General features: G+C 31.9%; 1 protein-coding gene across 15 annotated transcripts in view; it reads right to left on the bottom strand.

Moving 5' to 3' along the window:
• SOX6 (SRY-box transcription factor 6) overlaps nucleotides 1–20,462 on the bottom strand; it is a 618,861-nt gene that overhangs the window by 261,974 nt on the left and 336,425 nt on the right. For all 15 annotated transcript variants that reach the window (XM_082341482.1, XM_082341472.1, XM_082341483.1 and 12 more), the window contains one exon: nucleotides 8,209–8,298. In XM_082341482.1, coding sequence (XP_082197608.1) covers nucleotides 8,209–8,298 — 90 coding nt within the window. The remainder of the gene's footprint in view (nucleotides 1–8,208; nucleotides 8,299–20,462) is intronic.

The raw sequence follows: 20,462 nt of genomic DNA, 5'->3' as shown, positions 1-20,462 counted from the left end.
ATATTTGTAAATGATATCACTGATAGGAGTAAATATCTAAAATATATATATGTGATACAATTCAATATCAAAAACAAACTGCCCAATTAAAAAATGGGCAGAAGGCCTCAATAGACATTTTTCCAAAGAGAACATACCAATGGCCAACAGGCATATGAAAAGATGCTCACCATTGCTAATCATCAGAGAAATGCAAATCAAAATCACAATGAGATACCATCTCACACCTGTCAGAATGCCTATCACCAAAAAGAACACAAATAACAAATGATGGCAAGGATGTGGAGAAAAAGGGAACCCTTGTGCACCATTGGTAGGAATGTAAATTGGTGCCGTCACTATGGAAAACATTATGGAGGTTCCTCAAAAAACTAAAAAATAGAACTACTATGGGATCCATCAATTCCACTCCTGGGTATATATCCTAAGAAAATGAAAACACTAATTCAAAAAGATACATGTACCCCAATGTTCATAGCAGCATTATTTACAATAGCCAAGATATGGACACAACCTAAGTGTCTTTTAACAGATAAATGGATAAAGAAGATGCAGTATAAAATATATATATATATATATATATATATATATATATATATACATATATATATACACACACATATATATATCGGAATACTACTCAGCCATAAAAAGAATGAAAGTTTGCAACAACATGGATGGACCTGGAGGGTGTTATGCTTAGTGAAATAAAGCAGAGACAGAAAGATAAATACTGTATGATATCACTTATATGCGGAATCTAAAAAATAAAACAAACTAGTGAATATAACAAAAAAGAGGCAGACTCACAAATACAGAGAATAAATCAGTGGCTACCAGTGGGGAGAGAGGGAGGGAGTGGCAAGATAGGGGTAGGGGATTAAAAGGTACAAACTATTAGGTATAAAATAAATAAGCTGCAAGGATATATTATACAGCACAGGGAATATAGCCAATATTTTATAATAACTATAAATGGAGTATAATCTATAAAAAATTTGAATCACTATATTGTATACCTGAAACTAATATAATATTGTAAATGAACTCTGTCTCAATTTCTTTAAATGATAAACACTACTATAGGGAAAAACTGTATTACTATACCCATGCCTGCTTTGCTATACTGCCTCACTTACATAGAAAAGAGCAAAATTGGAAGTATTTTGGTTGTTTGTGTGTTGTAGGAGGATAAAACAGTCCAGAGTCTATCTTCCCCTTGCCCCCAGTGCAGATTCCAAGACTGAAGAATCTGAGAAGTAATCTGTATTACACTAAACAGAGGCTTTAGAGACCAGGATTCAAACCCTACATCCATAACTTTCTGAGTGACCCAAACAAGCCACTTAATTTCTCTCAGTCTAATTTTACTCACATGTAAAATCAATATAAAAATATTTTCCTCACTGGGTTGTCAAAAGGATCAGATAAAATAATGTAGGTAGTTTTAGTACATGGTTTCTTTTATAAACAATAAAGTATCTCACAAAAGTATTTATTATATTACTTACTGACAGGAAATAGATAGTATTTTGAAGAACAGTCTTAAAATTAAGAAAATTTAATAAACACTAGCATAATTCTGAAGGAATTTTAGGAGGTCATGAACATTCCACCAAAGCAGGAATACCCCTCTACATCTCTGTTTAAATTTTCCATTGAGTTTATTTTATTAATTTATCCACTCATTTATTCATTTAATAAATATTTATTGAACAACCACTATATTTGATCCAACTGCATCAATGTTGGGTAGCCATTAATTGTTCCTAAGTTCTTTTGTATATTGAGAACAATTTCCCTATTACCTTAACCCCCTAAAACAACACAAAAATCTTATCCACTTCTATTCAACAAAACTCCAAACAGCTAACATGTATGAGGTCAAACTTCCCTAGGTCTTGAATCACTATTCACATTAAATGTCCAAGTCTCTTGACTAGTCTAGACACTTTTGATAAATACTAATTTCACAACAGATCCCTTAAAATATGGTAACCCAATTAGAACACAATACTTCAAGATGTAACCAGACCAAGGCAAAGGTCTAATCATTTTATGCTATCTTGCATTTAAGTCTTAATAATAAATTTATTTAACAATACTCGTAATAATATTAACCTCTTTTGAACATTGCTTTGAGATTACTGCTATTACATTGATGCCATTTACAGCACTCTATCCTCAATTAATGCTGCTGCAAAAAAAGAAGTTACCTATGGAAATATGATGGGGGGTTAGGGATGGGATTTTCTCTTAAAGAATATTAGACAAGACTCAGATACAGGCCCACTGAAAATCTGTGATTCATTGTTTGTCCACCTTTAGCAATATTCCAACTCCTACCAAGAGTTTTGGAAATACTGCTTTATTTCACTTAGATAATAGGACTTTTATTTGAAAGCACTAGTATTTTTTAAAGTAAAATCCAAAAAGGAGGTTATTAATGTATTGTTTCTTAATATGTAGTAATATTAAAGTCACCAGGTTGAAGATTCATTTTTCAGTATAGCTCATCCATTCTATTGCCCACACTTTAATTCTCCTTCAAGCACCTAACCCACCGCAAAGAATTTTCCAATGACAGAGGCTGTTACCACCCTTTCTCAGCTTCATCACACTCTTGAATCCAAAAGAAGATATAAAGTTAAGAATGACATGGAAGCATAATATAAGTCAGATAATAATATAAATATTGACTATTTAGAAAATAATGACTATGAGAATTCTAAAAGTTTAAATTTATGGGATGCATAAAGCTAGTTCTACAAACACATTCATGGCTAAAAGTGCTTCTATTAATTAATAAAAAAACGTTGAAAATAAAGTAGTCAACTTAGAAAATTAGGAGGTATCAGAAAATAGACAAAAGAAAAAGTATAAGAAAAACAAAGAAGAGAGAGATAATAAAGGTAAAAGCAAGATTAAGTAGTTGGCATGCTGAAAAACAGCAGAACTGACAAGTAAACCTAAAAGCTGGATTCTTACTAGGGAGTAAGGGGGGAATGATAAATAGAAAAACCACTAGCAAGTAAAAATTGAGGAACAAAAGGGAGACAACAGAAATATGCAAAATTTAAATAGAATATATAACAGCAAATAAATGGAAAACTTAAAATAAGCGATATTGTACTTTAAAACAATACTAATGTTTTTGAAAATCTCAGTGAAATATACAATTTTCTAGGAAATTTTTTTCCTGGCAAAACTGACTTAAAGAGAAAAAGAAACTGTAAAAAAAAAAAAAATTGTCTCCATAGAAAACTCTAAGCCTAGATGTTTTATGAATATATTCTTTCAGAATTTTAAGAAATAAGTGATTCCCACTTATTTTTTTTCACCTGATGAACTCAATTGTTTATTTTTATTGATTATACTAAGATGAAATCATCCTCTTTTTTTATTTAAGTATAGTTGATTTACATTGTTTGATTAATTTCTGATATACAGCAAAGTGATTCAGTTATCTGGCAGCAAATACATATCTGTCAATAATTACCTTAAATGTCAATGGGCCAAATGCTCCAATCAAAAGACACAGAGTGGCAGATTGGATAAAAAAAAAAAAAAACCAAGAGCCTACAATATGTTGCCTTCAAGAGACCCACTTCAGGCAAAGGACACAAAAAGAATATAAAAAAAGATTCCCACTTATTAATAAGATGTTGTCTATTCAATAGTTTTACATAGCCTTCCTCCACAAAAAAGGAGGAAAAGCTTTCCAATTCCATGAACTCTGGCACTAAAATTTAACAAAGATAGTACAAATAAAGAAAACCACAAACTAATCTCATTTACAAATACAGATGCAAAAATAACTGTAATGTAAGCAAATAAAATTATGCAGTACATTAAAACAAGACTACACCATGACTAATTAGGGTTTATTTCATCAGTAAATTTGAAAAACAGAAACCAATAAGATATGCCATAAACTAAAATGCAATTTCTCATAGAAACTCCTAATAAAGTGGACTAGCATGATCTTTAATGATAAAAATCATTAAATCAACAGTCAATATAATACTTAATGGTGAAATATTAAAAACAATTCCATAAATTAAAAACTAAATAAAATACCTGCTATCACCTGTTATTATTTAATATTATTCTAGATATTCTAGGCAGTGTATTAAAAGAAGGGGTGAAAAAAAAGGAACCAATAACTGCTAAAAAAGAGGAGAAAACATATCAGCTGAAATATGACTAGAGCTAATAAGTCTGACAAAAAGGGAAGTTATAAAATGAATAAGCAAAATTTACTAACACCCCCAAATATAGTAACAAAAATAGAGTAGTATGAAAAATATCTCATTCATAAGAGCAAGTAACAATATTAAATATTATGAAGGAAACATCAAAGGAAATGTGCAGAATCTGTATATAAAAAACAAAACATTGTTGAGGGACATAAAAGAACTGAGTAAGTTATTTGGAGTGGAAAGATTCAATGCTAAAAAGATTTGTTATCCCATAGTTTTATAATCTTTTTAAAAAAATCACTTTGCAATTTTAATTAACAACATATAAATCTAAGATAAACTTTAGAGAAGTATACAAACACCTTAAAGAATAATTATGAATGAGGTCTTGCAATACTTTCCAAAGATACTATAAAGCTACAGTGATTAATATAGCCTAGCACTGTAAAAGTTTAGGTAGAAAGATAAATGGAATAGAGCCAAAAACTGAGAAATGGCTCCAAATATGTAATCAGTATGTAATAAAAGATGTTATTTCAAGTCAGATGGGACAAGATGGGTTACTTAATAAATGATACAGAGATATTTGGTTAACTCGAGAAAAAAATTAAGTTATATCTCTGGTTGAAATTATACTCAAAATATATTCAAGATGAATCAAAGACTTAAGTGTATAAAAATATAGTCAAAGAACTGGAAGAAAATATAGTAGAATATTATATAATTTTAGACTGGGAGAAGCCTTTCTAAACAAACCCCAAACAGAAAAAAAAAAAAAAAAAAGAGCATTAAAAAAGGGAGGCAAAGATTTAACAACAAAACCATAAAGTAAAGAAAATGACAAAATATACATATATGACAAAGGCTAATACCATTAAAATATACATTAAGAGCCTTAAAAACCATAAAAACTAGACAAATCCTTTAAAGGAAAAATGGGCAAACAACATAATAAACAGACAATTCACAAAGGAAGAGACATTTAATACAAATAAATTCATGTAAAACTTTTCATTCTCAATAAAAATCAAAAGAATTCAAATTAACTCAGCAATAATATGTTATATTCCCTTATCAACCTGGCAAGAAATGTTTAAAATAATAATACTTGCTACTGAGGGCAAGGGAATACTTGCAGATACTGCTGGTGAGAGCACAGAACACTATATCTGAAGGGCAATGTGAATCAAAAGCCTTTTTTAAAAAAGAACACCTTCTTTGACCCAGTAATTTCACTTTTTAGAAATATATCGTAAGAAAATAACCACTAATTGACACGGAAAAGTATTAAAAAGTTACCCATGTTCAAGGTTTTCTTTATAATGACAAACAATAAAAACAACTTAAATATTGAATAAAAGACTCAGTTAAATTATAAGAACCTCACTTTATGCAATATTTTCTGCAAATAAGAATAATAGTTTAGAAGATGACCTAATCAGGGAAATTCACAATATATCATTAAGTGGGAAAAACAGATTACAAATGAATAGTAAAAGGATGATTCCAATTTTAAGGGAAAAAACTTTTTATGCATAAATTAAAATGGAAAGGATATACACTATAATACAGGTAGAATGAAAGGGCAATTATATTTTCCTTTGGGTGTGTTTATATACTTTTTACAATAAATGTATATGAATTTTGTAATGAGGGAAAAATAATGAGATATATAAATACACACGCTTGAGATATACTGAACACTAATAACCCACTGCAGTGTGTTTTTCTTTTCTTCTCTTTTAATTTATTTTTTGGCCGCACTGTGCAGCATGCAGTGTCTTAGTCCCCGACCAGGGAGTGCACCGGTGCCCCCAGCAGTGGAAATGTGGAGCCCTAACCACTGGACTGCCAGGGAATTCCCCTAGTATGTTTTTCTTGGAGATAGTATTTAGATCACCCTATAATTTCAGAATAATTATAACTAATTTTGGTGGCTAATAACTGATCTGATCTCACCTACAATAAAAATGTATGTTGAGTTTCAGCAGTGGCTGAATCAAACTATTTGAACACTACTTTAACTAATTTTTTTTCAATTTTTTATATTATTGGTATACTTTTTGTATAATGTTTATGGTGACAAAATATTAAGATGTAAAAAGAGACACTTATGTAGAGTAAATCAAAATGAAAAATTTAGTAAGAATCTTATCTTCTATGCCCATAAAACTGAGGGTAGCACACAAATGAAAGTTTACACTTCACATACAGAATCCAGAAAAGAAAAAGTTAAAGAATTTGAAAAGCCTAATTTTGCATGTTTCACTTTTGAGATTTATATATTTTGATTATATAAAACTAGTACAGTTTTTGCATTTTTAGAATCAAAAATAAAGATAGAAAGTGGGAGGGGGAAAGATAACCCAAAGCATAAAAACTCGATGCTGAATCATAACATAATAAAATGTTAGCTTCCACATTACTGAGAGAAAGCAAGACCCCCATCATTCACGCTGGCAAAAGCTTGCCTTTGCATAAACCATTTTTGTTCTCACTGTCATAAAACCAATGACTTTGGAAAGGGAAGAAAACACAGAATGACGTGCAAAGTAGCACACACCATGTTATTGCAGCTGGATAAAGAATATGTCACTAATGACTTTCTTTCTACCCGTCAGTTTTAAGTTGAGTTTCTCTTTTTTTTTCCAAAATAGCAAATGGCCTTTATGAGTACAAAACAGAAGCAGTGAAATTCAAAATAATATCCAATTTCCACTTGATTTTGATACTGCATTAGTTAATAGAATGAGTTATTAATTATTTCTTGGAAAAGATATGACTCCCTTTTCTCTTCATTTGAGTTGAACATAACATGCCTGAACACTAAGCAATTTTCTGTAATAAATTCAAAATAAAATTTTCATCAGATAGTTATCGCCAAATGTTCATCTTAAATGAGGAATTATCCATGGGAATATTCACCTGAAGTCACTTGATAAATTCAGAAAACTAATGTAATTAAGTTCCCAAATTGTCAGGTCAAGTCAGAGTGATGACTGTCTGTAAGGGACAACTGAAAAAATTAATTAATGACAATGGATTCTATTCATGATACCAAAAGCTAATGATACAGCACTTCATCTCCATAAAGGAATCAACAAGAGAGAACTGGGCAAAAAGTATAGCTTCTTAACTGATAGGGCAGCTTAATTCTGTAATGGATTGGGACTGCCCACTTCTTAACATGTTTCAAAATAATAACATCAATCACTTATCTTTAAAAATAAAGATGCTCATTCTCATCCGGGTTGGAGATCATGAAATGTTAAGTCCGGTGAAATCTGATTGAGATTAATCAACCTACAATCCTATGGGCAGTTAATAACAACCACAACTTTCCCTCATGAGGACTTTCTTAAGTGCCAGGCAGTTTTAAAAGCTTTACATATACTAATTCTCTAAATGAGCCTATGAAGTAGGTATTTTTATTATCCTCAGTTTAGATACAAGGAATTCAAAACATAGAAAGCTTCAGTGACTTGCCCAAAATCACTCATCTAGTAAGTGACAGAGTCAGGATTTGAACAGGTAAACAGGCCTCAGAATCCAGCCATAAACCATAAACAGCACATTCTATAAACTCCTTTTTTACAGTTACTACAGCTGACCCTTTTTGATCAGAAGAAATTCAAATCAGTGATTTGGATTCATCAATTAAGCTATTATTATGATTTCAAAAGGAAGGATTAAAATTATCTTTAACTTAATTTGTTCATCTTTGACATAACCTTTTTTCTTTTTCATACTTTTTGTTCAGTAAACTAATGAAGCAGTTTATCCTGTAAGTTATATGTTTATAGACTAAAAAAAGAAAGGGCAAAACTTTCATTCTATAAACATTACAAAAGAATAAAGTTCAGGAACACACTATACATTTACCCTCTCAAATATAAACAAATATTAGAGGTAAGAATTTAATGTTAGGGCACAGAAGATAAGCAAATGTGTTGTGGAGCAAAATAATATTTCTACATTGATATGTTTGATATTTTGTATATTGTACCTTTAATTTCTCCAAGAAGTTCACTGGTATTTAATCTTTCCATTTTTTCCTTCCAATCTTTTGAAAGTAGTTTTTCCATGCAGGAGGAATCTATTAAAATAAAAAAGTAAGTATTAAAACTATTACACATGTATTTGATAAGTATTAAAATATTACAAATACAGAAGGCTGTGGAGTTTATGGAGAAATTCTGTTATTCAAAAATGATTAAAGCTATTTTTTGTTGTTGCTGTTTTAACCCTAGGATACAGACAATTATATTCCGTTATCTACTATAAAATACCACAACTAAATTTTTTTTTGCTGGAAGATTATTTAAACTATTCCCACGAAAAAAAAAGATAATGCTCAATAATCTTATCTTGGTATTATAACTATAGTTAATTAATATTCAGCCAGCATTTATCATTTCTTAGACCAACTGGACAGAACAAGGGGCTTTTTCGTACAAGCTTAAGTTTAGATATTATTCCTTTCAAACCAGGTGATGTTTTTTAAGTCCAAGCAAAATTCATGTGCTATTCAAGGAAGAATGATAAATCTTCAAAGGAGAAGAGACCAATCGACCTGTAACTACTTAGTCCTTACAAAGAAATAAACATACGGCAACTTTTGTAAAATACTCATTTAGAGTAAAATGCAAAGAAAATAAAGTCATGATGTTCTCTGTCCCCCAGTAATGAAAACAGTTAAAACTTTTCTCTTATATAAAAAGAGATGCATGATCTTTTCAAGAAAATCCTTATTTAAACGCTACTTGAACTACTGCATTTCTAAATAGCATACTAGATTACACTTGTTTCTATTAATATTCATAAAGTTTACAGAAGTTTAAATTTTAGAATGTTCTAATAATTAGCAAATTTTTATCAATGAGTTATTTTTTCTCTCTGTTCAGATGGATTCGCAACTGGAGCTACTGCTTACAACTATTTACGTGTATCTTTTAAGCCTCAAATCTTAACAAACAGGCCATGTTTCCAAAAGGGAAAGCAGATTTAAATACTCAATCCTTAGTGCAAAGAATACTCCCATTAAACTTTAACATTCCAAGTGTCAAAATTCTGATAACTCCTTTTTTAAATTATATTTAAAATAATTACTTCAATTCCAAATGCCTTTTCTCTCCCATATCAGTACCTATCTCTGTAGCATTTTCCCTTTCATTTTTTCTCCAACTTCTAAATCCTCCTTGAATTTTTCAGAATGACAGTAAGGTCAAGATGGATCTGAAGGGTTTTAGAAACTAGATAAGCTTTAAAAAGAAGACAGTGAGCCCCGGGTAAGAGATGAGAGGACTACGGCATGGTTAGAAAGTATTGGTGAAAACAATTAACGTTTGTTCGTGACATGATCAATCAATCAAGGAATGGACAGAATCCAGATCAGTATGTTGGGAAATGGCTGATGAAGAACAACCATATTAGCTCTCTATCACAGAAGCTAAAGTTCTTTCTAAATAGAAGTCAGCTTGATCCTATTAAGTGAAAGCTCCCTGCTCCTTCCCTTACTTCTTCCCTTCTTTCCTTTCCTCCTTCTTTCCTTCCAGTCTTTCCTATTAATTATTTTCTTAGGCTTCAACCAGTGACCTACCACTGTGATTAAAAACTGGATTCTGAGTGACCTGCCAATAGGGCCTATATGCATATGCATATGTTCAGTTTGTATTTAATTTTCAAAATGTTCTCTTGTTACTTTTATTTTAAATTCAGAATCAAGGTGTATACTTCGTTCCATACATATTTTGTTTTTATGCTAAAGTCATAGAAAAGATAATACTAGGTTTGAGAGTTAAGAAGCAAAATCTTCAAAGCCATGCCTATCAGAGATTACTTTTTCTCAAATCAGGTTTAAATTTCTGGATATAACATTAGACCATGTATAAGAATAATCAACAAAATGTTTTCAACTTCCTGTCTTACTCAGTTTTGTTACTTTTTTTTAACCGTTTCATACATGTTATAACATTGTACTAAACTGATAATCACTGATATGAATGCTAAAGCATAACTTGTTTGGTTAAAATTTGAGTTGAGTGCACATATTATAATGGTCAAGACAAAATCTCAATTGACTAGTAATGATCCAAAATTCACAGCAAGTTCATAAACTAGGATTAGATACACACTAAATGTAAAACAGGCTAAAATATGTCTCTCATTTCTATTAATAGACCTGAAATCTTTCAGAGCTCCAGAAAAAGAATGCTGAAACTTCATGGGAGAAAAACAGAACTATATGGACAACAAGAATATACACTTCAAACATTTATCAAATAAGTCTGAAGACACAGCTTTACATAAAAGCTAATCATTAATAAAATGGTTAATAAATTCAAAACATTTCACATTCCTATTAGAAAATTAATTCTTACCATAATGCTGAGTTAATCTAGCTATATGAGTTCCCATTTCAGTAGAAGACACTGAGGGGAAAAACATAAAGCAGGCTTTCCAAGTTTATATTTATAGCCCATGAAAATATTTAGTAACAATCACTGATTGCCTTTATCTACAGGACAATAAAAGTCACTACATACAACTTTATCAGCATTTAATCTCAATTCTAGGAGACTCCAGGAATATTCAAAACTGTGAGAAGGTCTCTTGAAAAACTGAGCTTTTTCACCTAATTATCTGTCTGCCAGACCTCTAAGGGCATACATACCACAATTAGTACTAAGCACATCCCATACTGTAATGTAAAACGAGTAAGGTGAGGGAAAAAGACCAGAAGATGCAGTACCAGAAGATGTACTAAATGCTACATAGGCAGAGGATACTACAGCCTCTACCAAGACGTTTCTGTCTTGAAATGAGGAAATATATGCTAGATAAAGTTAAAAATGAAATTTATATTTTCAAATTTCCCACTCAAAACAATATCCAGGTAAGGGTAAAAATTAACGGCATTCATCCTCCTGTGCCACATACGTCAACTACATTAACAGGACACTAGCTTTACAGAGGCAGTTCATCATATCAGACTTTGCCCCTTTCTGATCATGCACAAATGCAAAAATCAAAGAGGTCAAGATAAGTAAAGAAGTCCAGTTTGCTTTATGTCCACGCAAAGAGTAAGCTCATGTTTCAATTCAGTACTTATGCAGGGTTCCAAATGGAAAAAAAAAGAACTAAACATCACCCGGATATTCTTGGATAACTCTACACAGATAAATATGTTTTACATGATTGACTTGAAACATCTAATATAGTTATGGTAGTGCCACAGTCCTCAAAACAATGAAAAAATATACAGTATATTTTATTATCTGAGTTTGACTACTCAAATTTTAGTATTTTGACTGAGCTGTTTTCAGCTAAACAGGAGAGAAACTACATACCTTTTGGAAATTGAGATTAAGAAACACAACATTATAGTATCACAATATTATAGTGTGTGTCACCGTAATATGTACACATTAAAAATGAATGTAAGCCATAACACCTCAGTATAAAAGTGGAAAATGCCAAAATTAATTCCTCTTACTTTGAAAGAATTAGTGTCCATAAACCAATACATATTCAATGAAATATGAGTTTATTATATTTATCTTGTCTAATTTTTGTAAATAGTGTGATAAAAACAGGACTGTCAAAAATCGAGTTGCACTTCAGTTCTTGCTTATTTTTAATCAAGGATGTAACAGGTGCTGATATGTTATAAATTAATTCTCAGTTGCATAGCTTTTGTCTTTCCTTTTCCTTTGCAAATTTAAGTTTTTCCATTTCAATAACCTTTTTCTAAGGAAAAAAGGAAAGATATCATAATGGATTGCAAAGCAATGTTTCTGCTTCCTAAATACCTAGGTTTCAGGCCAGGTAAGTCAGGAATGCTTTATCGTGCTAATAATTAATTTTACAGTACAAGGGAAATTTGAAGTGAGAGTATGTGAGATATTTATTTCCTAATCTATATGACGATATTTTAAGAACAATTTAAAATTATTCCTAGTTAAACAAAGCTGCAGCAGTGTTAACTACTATTCTGAGCAAAATAAAGGGTCAAAGAGAGTAAATAAAGAAATCATCATTAAAATTAAATCATGGGGGAACGGGAAAGGATAATGGGAAAAATTTTTTATCGTACTTTAAAACAATTTACCTGTGAGTAAACACTTTTATCATTATTCCCTTTACCTCAAAGTGATAAAGTTAGAAATGCTGAAACATTAGAAACATGACATAGAAAATAACTTTAAAATACCTTAGTGAGAAACAACAATGACTGCTCCCCCTGTATACAGATCCTACTGCTTTATTAACCCTTTTAAGAAAATATTCAAGCAATCCCTTTTATTTTTACCACAGGAATCACAAATTTCAAAAGCAATAAATTTTTTATGTATCCAAACAATGATAACTTATTAAAAGTATCCTTGACCTTGGTTTACAACTAATTCTGACAATATATATTTATATCCCTGCTGATCATCAATCTCACATTTTTCATTAGGAAACAGAGATGCACATGCCAGTTACTGTACATTTTTCCACAGTGACGAGTGCTCCACAATACAGTGGGATAAAATTGGAGCTTGGAGAGCTTGAAGAGCACTCTTAAATTTTAATTAAAACCCTCCAAGCTCACTAAAAATAATTAGACACAAAAATGTGCCAGTTTTATTTTGAAGTCACTATAACGTGCAAAGCACACTCCCTGACGACTGCTCATGCTCTCATTCTCTCTCTCCCTCTCTCCAATGAAACAACTGATTTTCCAAATACGAACAAGGCGGTATAAATAGAGGCTGTTTTCAATCCTGCTCTTCATGCTGGGAAGCTGACAGAAAAGACAGTAGAGTGGGTTTTTCAGACCACACCAAATGAACCTAGAATAACTTGCCTAACCAAGAGTTCGAATCACTGACAAACTCTAGATAAAATTCAGTCTTCAAGGAACACCACGGGTTATATCACTGATCTTTTTTGATCCAAAAGCCAAACCTTTAACCTCTTAAATGTTTTTGCTTTCTTAAAATATCTCATACAATGCTATATTCCATCCTATTTTTAGCCAAGCAGCAAGAGAAGGCATGCCTTTCCCATACAGCAGGGCAATGATATAAACATCAACACAGATGCTCTGCCAGGAAGAGCTGGACTTCTCAAGCACTTGATCATTAAGGAATGCACCAACTGTTTTGGATAATCTCGTGCCAGCTCCCCTTTTGCTCCACACTCCCCTCTGGGAGTGGCCAAACTTGTCCTGGTCTTAATTTTTCATTTTACTCCTCCATAGCCTCCCCCCATCCCCAAAAAGATGAGAAATGGCATTTATGCCTAGCAATGAAAAAGCAGGCTCACTTCCCCAAACAGACCAAAACTTTCAAACAATTAACCCTCCCCTCTTCTTTCAGATAAATTACTAAGTATAAAATGCAATCTGTTTCCTTTGTTTATTCAATATGAACAATTTGTAAATGACTCAAGGATAAAATTCAGAAAATGTTGTGCTAAATTAGAACCATTATAAACATGCTAATGACTCAATGCTTGAGTAAAACACGCATGATCGGTGTGAAGAAATAGATTTAGTTCCTGTGAAATTCTGTTGTGCTGCTTTAAAACGACTTGGTCATTAAATCAGATATATTCCTTCCAGGAAAAATGTTAATTCCACAACCACTTTACTAGATAATATACTGTGAGTGTCTCTGTGTGCGTGTGTCAATGGGAGCTATTGAAAATGTCATTAGAACTGTTAGATGCAAGATTTTGACATGTTCATGAGGGAGAGAAAACCCCACATTTGAAAGCTGCCGGAAATACACACATAGACATCATCACACAGGGTGCAATATTCTCTCTTTGCACTGTTTTGATCTACCAAAGTCTGATAACTTTTTATAGGGACCCCTTAAAACTGGCACTTAACATACATTCATGGAAGTCACATTGTTCTATATGTACAGGTAAGAGGTATATCTCTTTCATCTGCTTTCCAAAGCTGCTTAACACCTAAAACAATATCAGAAGGATCATTCAAAACCAAATTCCTCTCCCATATCTATCAAAGTACAACTGCTACCAATGCCAATATAGAAAAAGAGGGAAATATCCAGCAGGTAAATCAGAGGCTCACAGCCTCCTGCTGTAGCTGAGACTTCAGTGATCACTAAGACCAAAACCCCATTTCAGAAATGAGGAAACAGAGTCAAGATAAGGAAGTCACTTGCCTTGCCCAAGGCCAAACAGTTGGTGACAGAGCCCTGACTCTAGTTCAGTGTTGGTTTTACTGAAATGACTATTTAAATCGTTATTTGAACATCAGTTTTAGTCTCTACGATGCAGCATTCAATAATAGAAAATGAATAATTACATCTATTATTAATTGCTTCAGATATGAAGCTCTAGTTCTTTAGAGAAGGGTGCTAAAAATTCGAGGTATTGCAGTGAAAGTAAATAGTGTTCAACAGCCAATTCTCCCATACATACTCCATTACTCTGGTCTTCCTGTTCCTCCATATTTCATTTTCCATAATGCCTTATCTTTTTTGAACTAAGAGCTTTCTTTTCCTGAAGTCATCCACTGAGGAATAGCTAAGATGCTGCTTCAAAATACTCTTGAACTCGAAAAGTAACTCCTTCCAAATTATATTTTATTTCATGTACAAGAAGTAAGTGTGCAGCCTGACACTATTTTCTGCTGCTCCATTGCCAAAGGCTAAGGTATTCAAACCATATGACATGGGACACTGCTCTTTGGGTTCTACAAATGTTTGACTTCATTTTTACTCTTTCATATACATATTTAACTGCTTTTTAAAAACTTTATAGAACTGTGGAAACAATAATTTTTGTGTGCCCACTGTGTCCTATACTCCTTCTTTTGATTTCTTTGGGGAAATAGTGCTGAATGCCACTCTTGTCCTGATGGAGTTGTCAATCACAGGGCTTTGCCGTCTGCTTCCTACTGCTCCTCCCAGCCACTCAGAGAAATTTGACCCAGTCAGAATTCTCTCCTGGAACTATCTGGAAAGGCTCTCTTATGCTCAAGTTGAAAGCTGTAAGCATGTGGGCCTGGGATCAATCGTCATGGCCATTCTCCCTGGCACATGGAGAGTCTGTATGCAATAAGAATGAATGAAGCCAAAAATACTAAGAAAAGTAGAGAGGAGCAGATAGGAAAAGAGAGAGGGAAAAAAACAATCGTTACATCATGTTAGCATACTTACATCCCCAAAGAGCTAAAGCCAAATTCTGCTCCTGGGATTCTTGATAATGTAAGCCAATATATTCCTGTTTTTGCTTACACTATTTGAGTTGGGTTTCTGCCAGTTGTAACTTACCAAAAAAAACTAAACAACAAGAAAACTGTAACAAAAACTGTCATACACGTTCAAATGTGTTATGTTCCAAAGTTTAACACACTGAAAATCACCAATGCATTAACTTGTACTACCAGAGTAAAACATTTATTACGCAAACCTTGAAATAAACCTCTTGCTATATTGAAAGATATGCAACAATGTTAAGGTAAAATACTATAGGACTGATATTTACAATTATTTAGTTATCTGAATTAGGATTTTCTGAACATGATGCAACCAAAAGAAAATACAGCAGAAATAAGGTAGAAGCTTAAGGTCATTAAAAACAATAACAACAACTCCCATCTAAGATCAACAAGCCCCGCTTTCAGTTTCGTGTTCATCAAAACAGCTTCACTGTTCTGGTCAGTTGACTTTATATTTAAAATTATAAAATAAAATTACACAATAAGATTTTACTGATAAAATATCCCTTCTTATATGTTTTATTTATGTATTGGCAATCCATAAGAGATCAATTTAAGATAAGGTTATACTCAAGTTGGTTTTAAGGGTCCTCCATAATCTGGCCCTAGTGATTCATCTCCTATTATTTTTGCTACCTGAAACTCTTCATTCTGTTCAAATGAATTCACCAAACATACCTCCCTCTTCTGTACATGTCTTGTGTTTTTTCACTTCCACACCTTTGATCATGACATCCTCCTGATACTAATGTCTCCCCACTTCTTAATGCTTATGAAAAACCTTCCTATTCTGTGCTGCCTGCATTAAATACCACCTCCTCAATTATGCCTTGATTTACCACTTGAAGCATAAATTCTCATCCTCTGAAAAGCAAAGTAGCACTTGCTGAGCACATATTATCTCTCAGGCACTGTATTTTTTACATTTTTTTCATGTATCAACTCATTAACTCAATTTCATAACTCTTTCTTCTACATCTACCACTGCTATTACTTATCAATTTTACCACCATATGACTAGATATATGGTCAAGTTCATACTATATTACCTAACTAAATATTAAGTTCCTTGATGGTCAGGGAATGTTTCCAATACCACTTTGTGTTCTTCCATATTACTTAAGCTCTGCACATAGTAAGTACTAAAACAAATTCTTTAATATACTAAAGAAGATCACTTTGTGTGTGTTAAGGAGTGACAGAACTACTTTTTTATTAACTATATTGATAAATAATTTAATATATATCATATAATAAATGCACCCATCTTAAATGTGTATTTGATCAATTTTGTCAAATTACACATTCATGTAGCTGCCACCACAAAGAAAATATAGAACATTTCCAAAAAGTTATTGTATGTTCCCTTTCAGTCATTTATCCATAATCCTAACCCAGGCAACCACCGATCTGACTTCCATTGCTATAGAATAATTTTGCCTACTCTTGAATTTTATAAAAATGAAAGTATACAGTATGTAATTTTTGGATATGAATCCTTCCAAATAGCATAAAATTTTCAAGATTCAATCATGTTGCAGGATGTATTAGTACTTTGGTCCTTTTTGTTAATGGGTAGATTTCCATTGTATAAATACACCACAAATTGTTTATCCATTCATCTGTTTTTGGACATGCGGTTTTCTCCCACTTTTGGGCTATTATGAAAATTCATTCATAAGTCTTTTTATAAATATACATCTCTTTTTTCCCCTCTAAAAATGGAATTTCTTCTAAACGTGGGGTCGTTATAGGCCTGACTTTATAAGAAACTGCCAAAAAGTTTTCCAAAGGGGATGTATCATTTTACACTTCCACCAACAATGCATAAGAGATCTAGTTGCTTTATACCCTCATGAACACTTCTTAGCGTTACTACTTTAATTTTAGTCATTCTAGTGAGTGTATAGTGGTATCTCAGTGTGGTTTTAACTTACATTTACATTTCCTCAATGACTAAAGAATAAAATATACTTTCATGTGCTTATTGACCGTGTGCATATCTACTTTTGTGAAGTGTTGTTCAAATATTTTACCTATTTTTATATTTAATCATTTGTCTTTTTCTTAGTGAGTTTTAAGTTATTTATATTTATATATGCTTTATAAATTACATATTTATACAATTATATATATAATTTATTATATATTACATATACATAAGTTATTTATGAATATAAACAGGTACATATCTTTTATATATTTATATGTATTGTGAATATTTTTACCTAGTCTGCAGTATGCCTCTTTATTTTCACAATGTATCTTTTGAGGATCCATTGTTTCTTAATTTGATATTATCCAATTATCAAGGTTTTTTCTTTATGATTAGTGTTTTCATCTAAGAAATCTTTACCTACACCAAGATCACAAAGTATTCTATATTTTCTTCTAGAAGCTTTATGTTTTACTTTTATTTTAGATCTGTGATCCATTCTGTTATTTCGTGTGCATAGGTCTATTTCTGGATTCTCTGTTCTGTTTTACTGATCAATTCATTATCCTTATACCAATACCAAACTGTTTTGATTACTGAGCTTTACAGTAAGTCTTGGAATCACATAGAATTAGTCCTCCATGTTTGTTCTTCTATTTCAAATTTGTTTTGGCTATCCTTGTTCCTTTGCATTTCCATTTGAATTTTAGAATCAGCTTGCCCGCTTCCTCCCAAAAAAACACCTTGGATTTTATTGGATTTGCCTTGAATCTACAGGTCACTTTCATCCTTTATTACTTTTAATATAAATATTGAAAGCTATGAATTTCCCTCAAAGTACTGTTTTAATTTTATCCCACATATTTTGTTAGGTTATGTTTTCATTATCATTCAGTTTAATATATTTTACAATTTTCCTTGTTCTTTTTCTTTGTTATATGGTTTAGTTATATGTACGTGGTTTAGTTGCCAAACATTTGGGATTTTTAAAATTTTCCTTTTGTTATCTATTTGTAATTTATTTCCATTGAGAACAAGAAATATACTCTACATAATTTCAGTCCTTTTATGTTTATTCAGACTTGTTTTATGGCCTAGCATATGCTTTATCTAGTGAGATTTGCATACACACTTGAAAAGAATAACTATTCTGCAGTTTTGGTTTTTTTGTTTTATTTATTTATTTATTTTTTTGGCTGTGTTGGGTCTTTGTTTCTGTGCGAGGGCTTTCTCTAGTTGTGGCAAGCAGGGGCCACTCTTTATCGTGGTGCGCGGGCCTCTCACTATCATGGCCTCTCTTGTTGCGGGGCACAGGCTCCAGACACGCAGGCTCAGTAGTTGTGGCTCACGGGCCTAGTTGCTCCATGGCATGTGGGATCTTCCCAGACCAGGGCTCGAACCTGTGTCCCCTGCATTGGCAGGCAGATTCTCAACCACTGCACCACCAGGGAAGCCCCCTATTCTGCAGTTTTTGAGTGTAGTACTCTATCAGTGTCAATTAGGTCAAATTGCTGGATAATGTTGTTCAGGTCTTCTATATTCTCATGGATTTTCTGTCTTTTTTTTTTTTCAAATTCTGAAAGAGGAGTATTGAAATCGCCAACAATAATTAGGTGGGAGACTTGTCTTTTTTTTCTTTCAGTCTGTCAACTTTTGCTTCATGTATTTTGAGCCTCTGTTTTTAAATGCATATACATTTAGAAACGTTATGTCTTCTTGATGACCTAGCTCTTTAATCGTTATGAAATATCTTTTTGATCTCTGGTAATATTCCTTTTTCTGCAGTCTACTTTTATATTAACATAACCACTTCAGCTTTCTTATCATTAGTGTTTGCATGGTGTATCTTCACCCATCCTTTTACTTCAAACCTATCTACATCTTTATATTTACTGTGTTTCTTGTAGTCAGTATATTAATTGATTCTTGTTTTTTAATCCAATTTGATAATTTCTACCTTTCAAAGTTAGTACAATTAGTCCATTTACATTTAATGTAATTATTGTTAATAGAGTTCAAGTCTACCATTTTGCTATTTTTTCTATATTTTTCATCTGTACTTTGTTCCTTTTATCCTATTTCCTTGTCTTTTAATTAATTCAACTTTTTGGAATTAATTTATCTCCTCTATTGGTTTATCAGTATACCTCTTTATTTCACTATCTTATTGGTTGGTCAAGAATTTATAATATGTATCTTTAACTTACAACAGTCTATCATCAAGTAATATACCATTTCAGATACAATGTAAGAAACTTAAAAATGCTCCATCTTTTGTGCTATTGTTGTCATACATACTACTTTTACATGTTTTAAACTCCATAATACATTGTTACTGTTCTTGCTATAGAGCAAATTATAGCTAAATTATTAGAAACTATTAGAAAATGCCTTCAGATTTACCATTTTCAGTACTCTTCATTTCTTTTTAAAAACCTAAGTTTTCATCTAGAATTATTTTCCTTTAGCCTGACAAAATTTCATTAAAATTTTCCATAGAGAAAACTTGCTGGCAGTAAATTCTCCAAACTTTGTTTGTCTGAAATGCCTGTATTTCACCTTCAGGTAAAATTCAGGTGAATATTCAGGTGAAGAATATTTTTAATAAATATAGAATTCAAGGTTATTTTTTTTCTTTTAGGACTCCAAAAGACACCGCTGCAATGTCTCTGACTTGTATTTTTTCTGATGTGAAGTCAGGGATAATTTCTATCTTTGTCCCACTATAAACAGTGTATCTTTGGCCATTTTTAAGATTCTCTTTCATTAGTTTTCACCAATTTTATTTTGGTGTCCTTTGATATACATTTTTCTTTGTGTTTATCCTTCTTGGACCTAGAGATTTATATTTTTGACAAATCTAGAATTTTTTCAGCCATTTTGTCTTAAAATATATATATATATATATATATATATATATATATATATATATATCTATATATAAACCTGGTCTATCCTCCCTAGGTACTCTAATTGCACATGATACACCATTAGTTCTTAAAAGCTATGAGGCTCTGTTTATTTATTTATTTTTCCCTGCCTTTTTTCTCTCTGTGCTCCAGTCTGGATGGTTTCTATT

This window comes from Balaenoptera borealis (assembly GCF_965194805.1).
Source record: "Balaenoptera borealis genome assembly, chromosome: 11".
Lineage (NCBI taxonomy): Eukaryota > Metazoa > Chordata > Mammalia > Artiodactyla > Balaenopteridae > Balaenoptera > Balaenoptera borealis.
The sequence above is the reverse complement of the archived record's forward strand: the minus strand, read 5'-3'. Positions and strand labels throughout refer to the sequence as shown.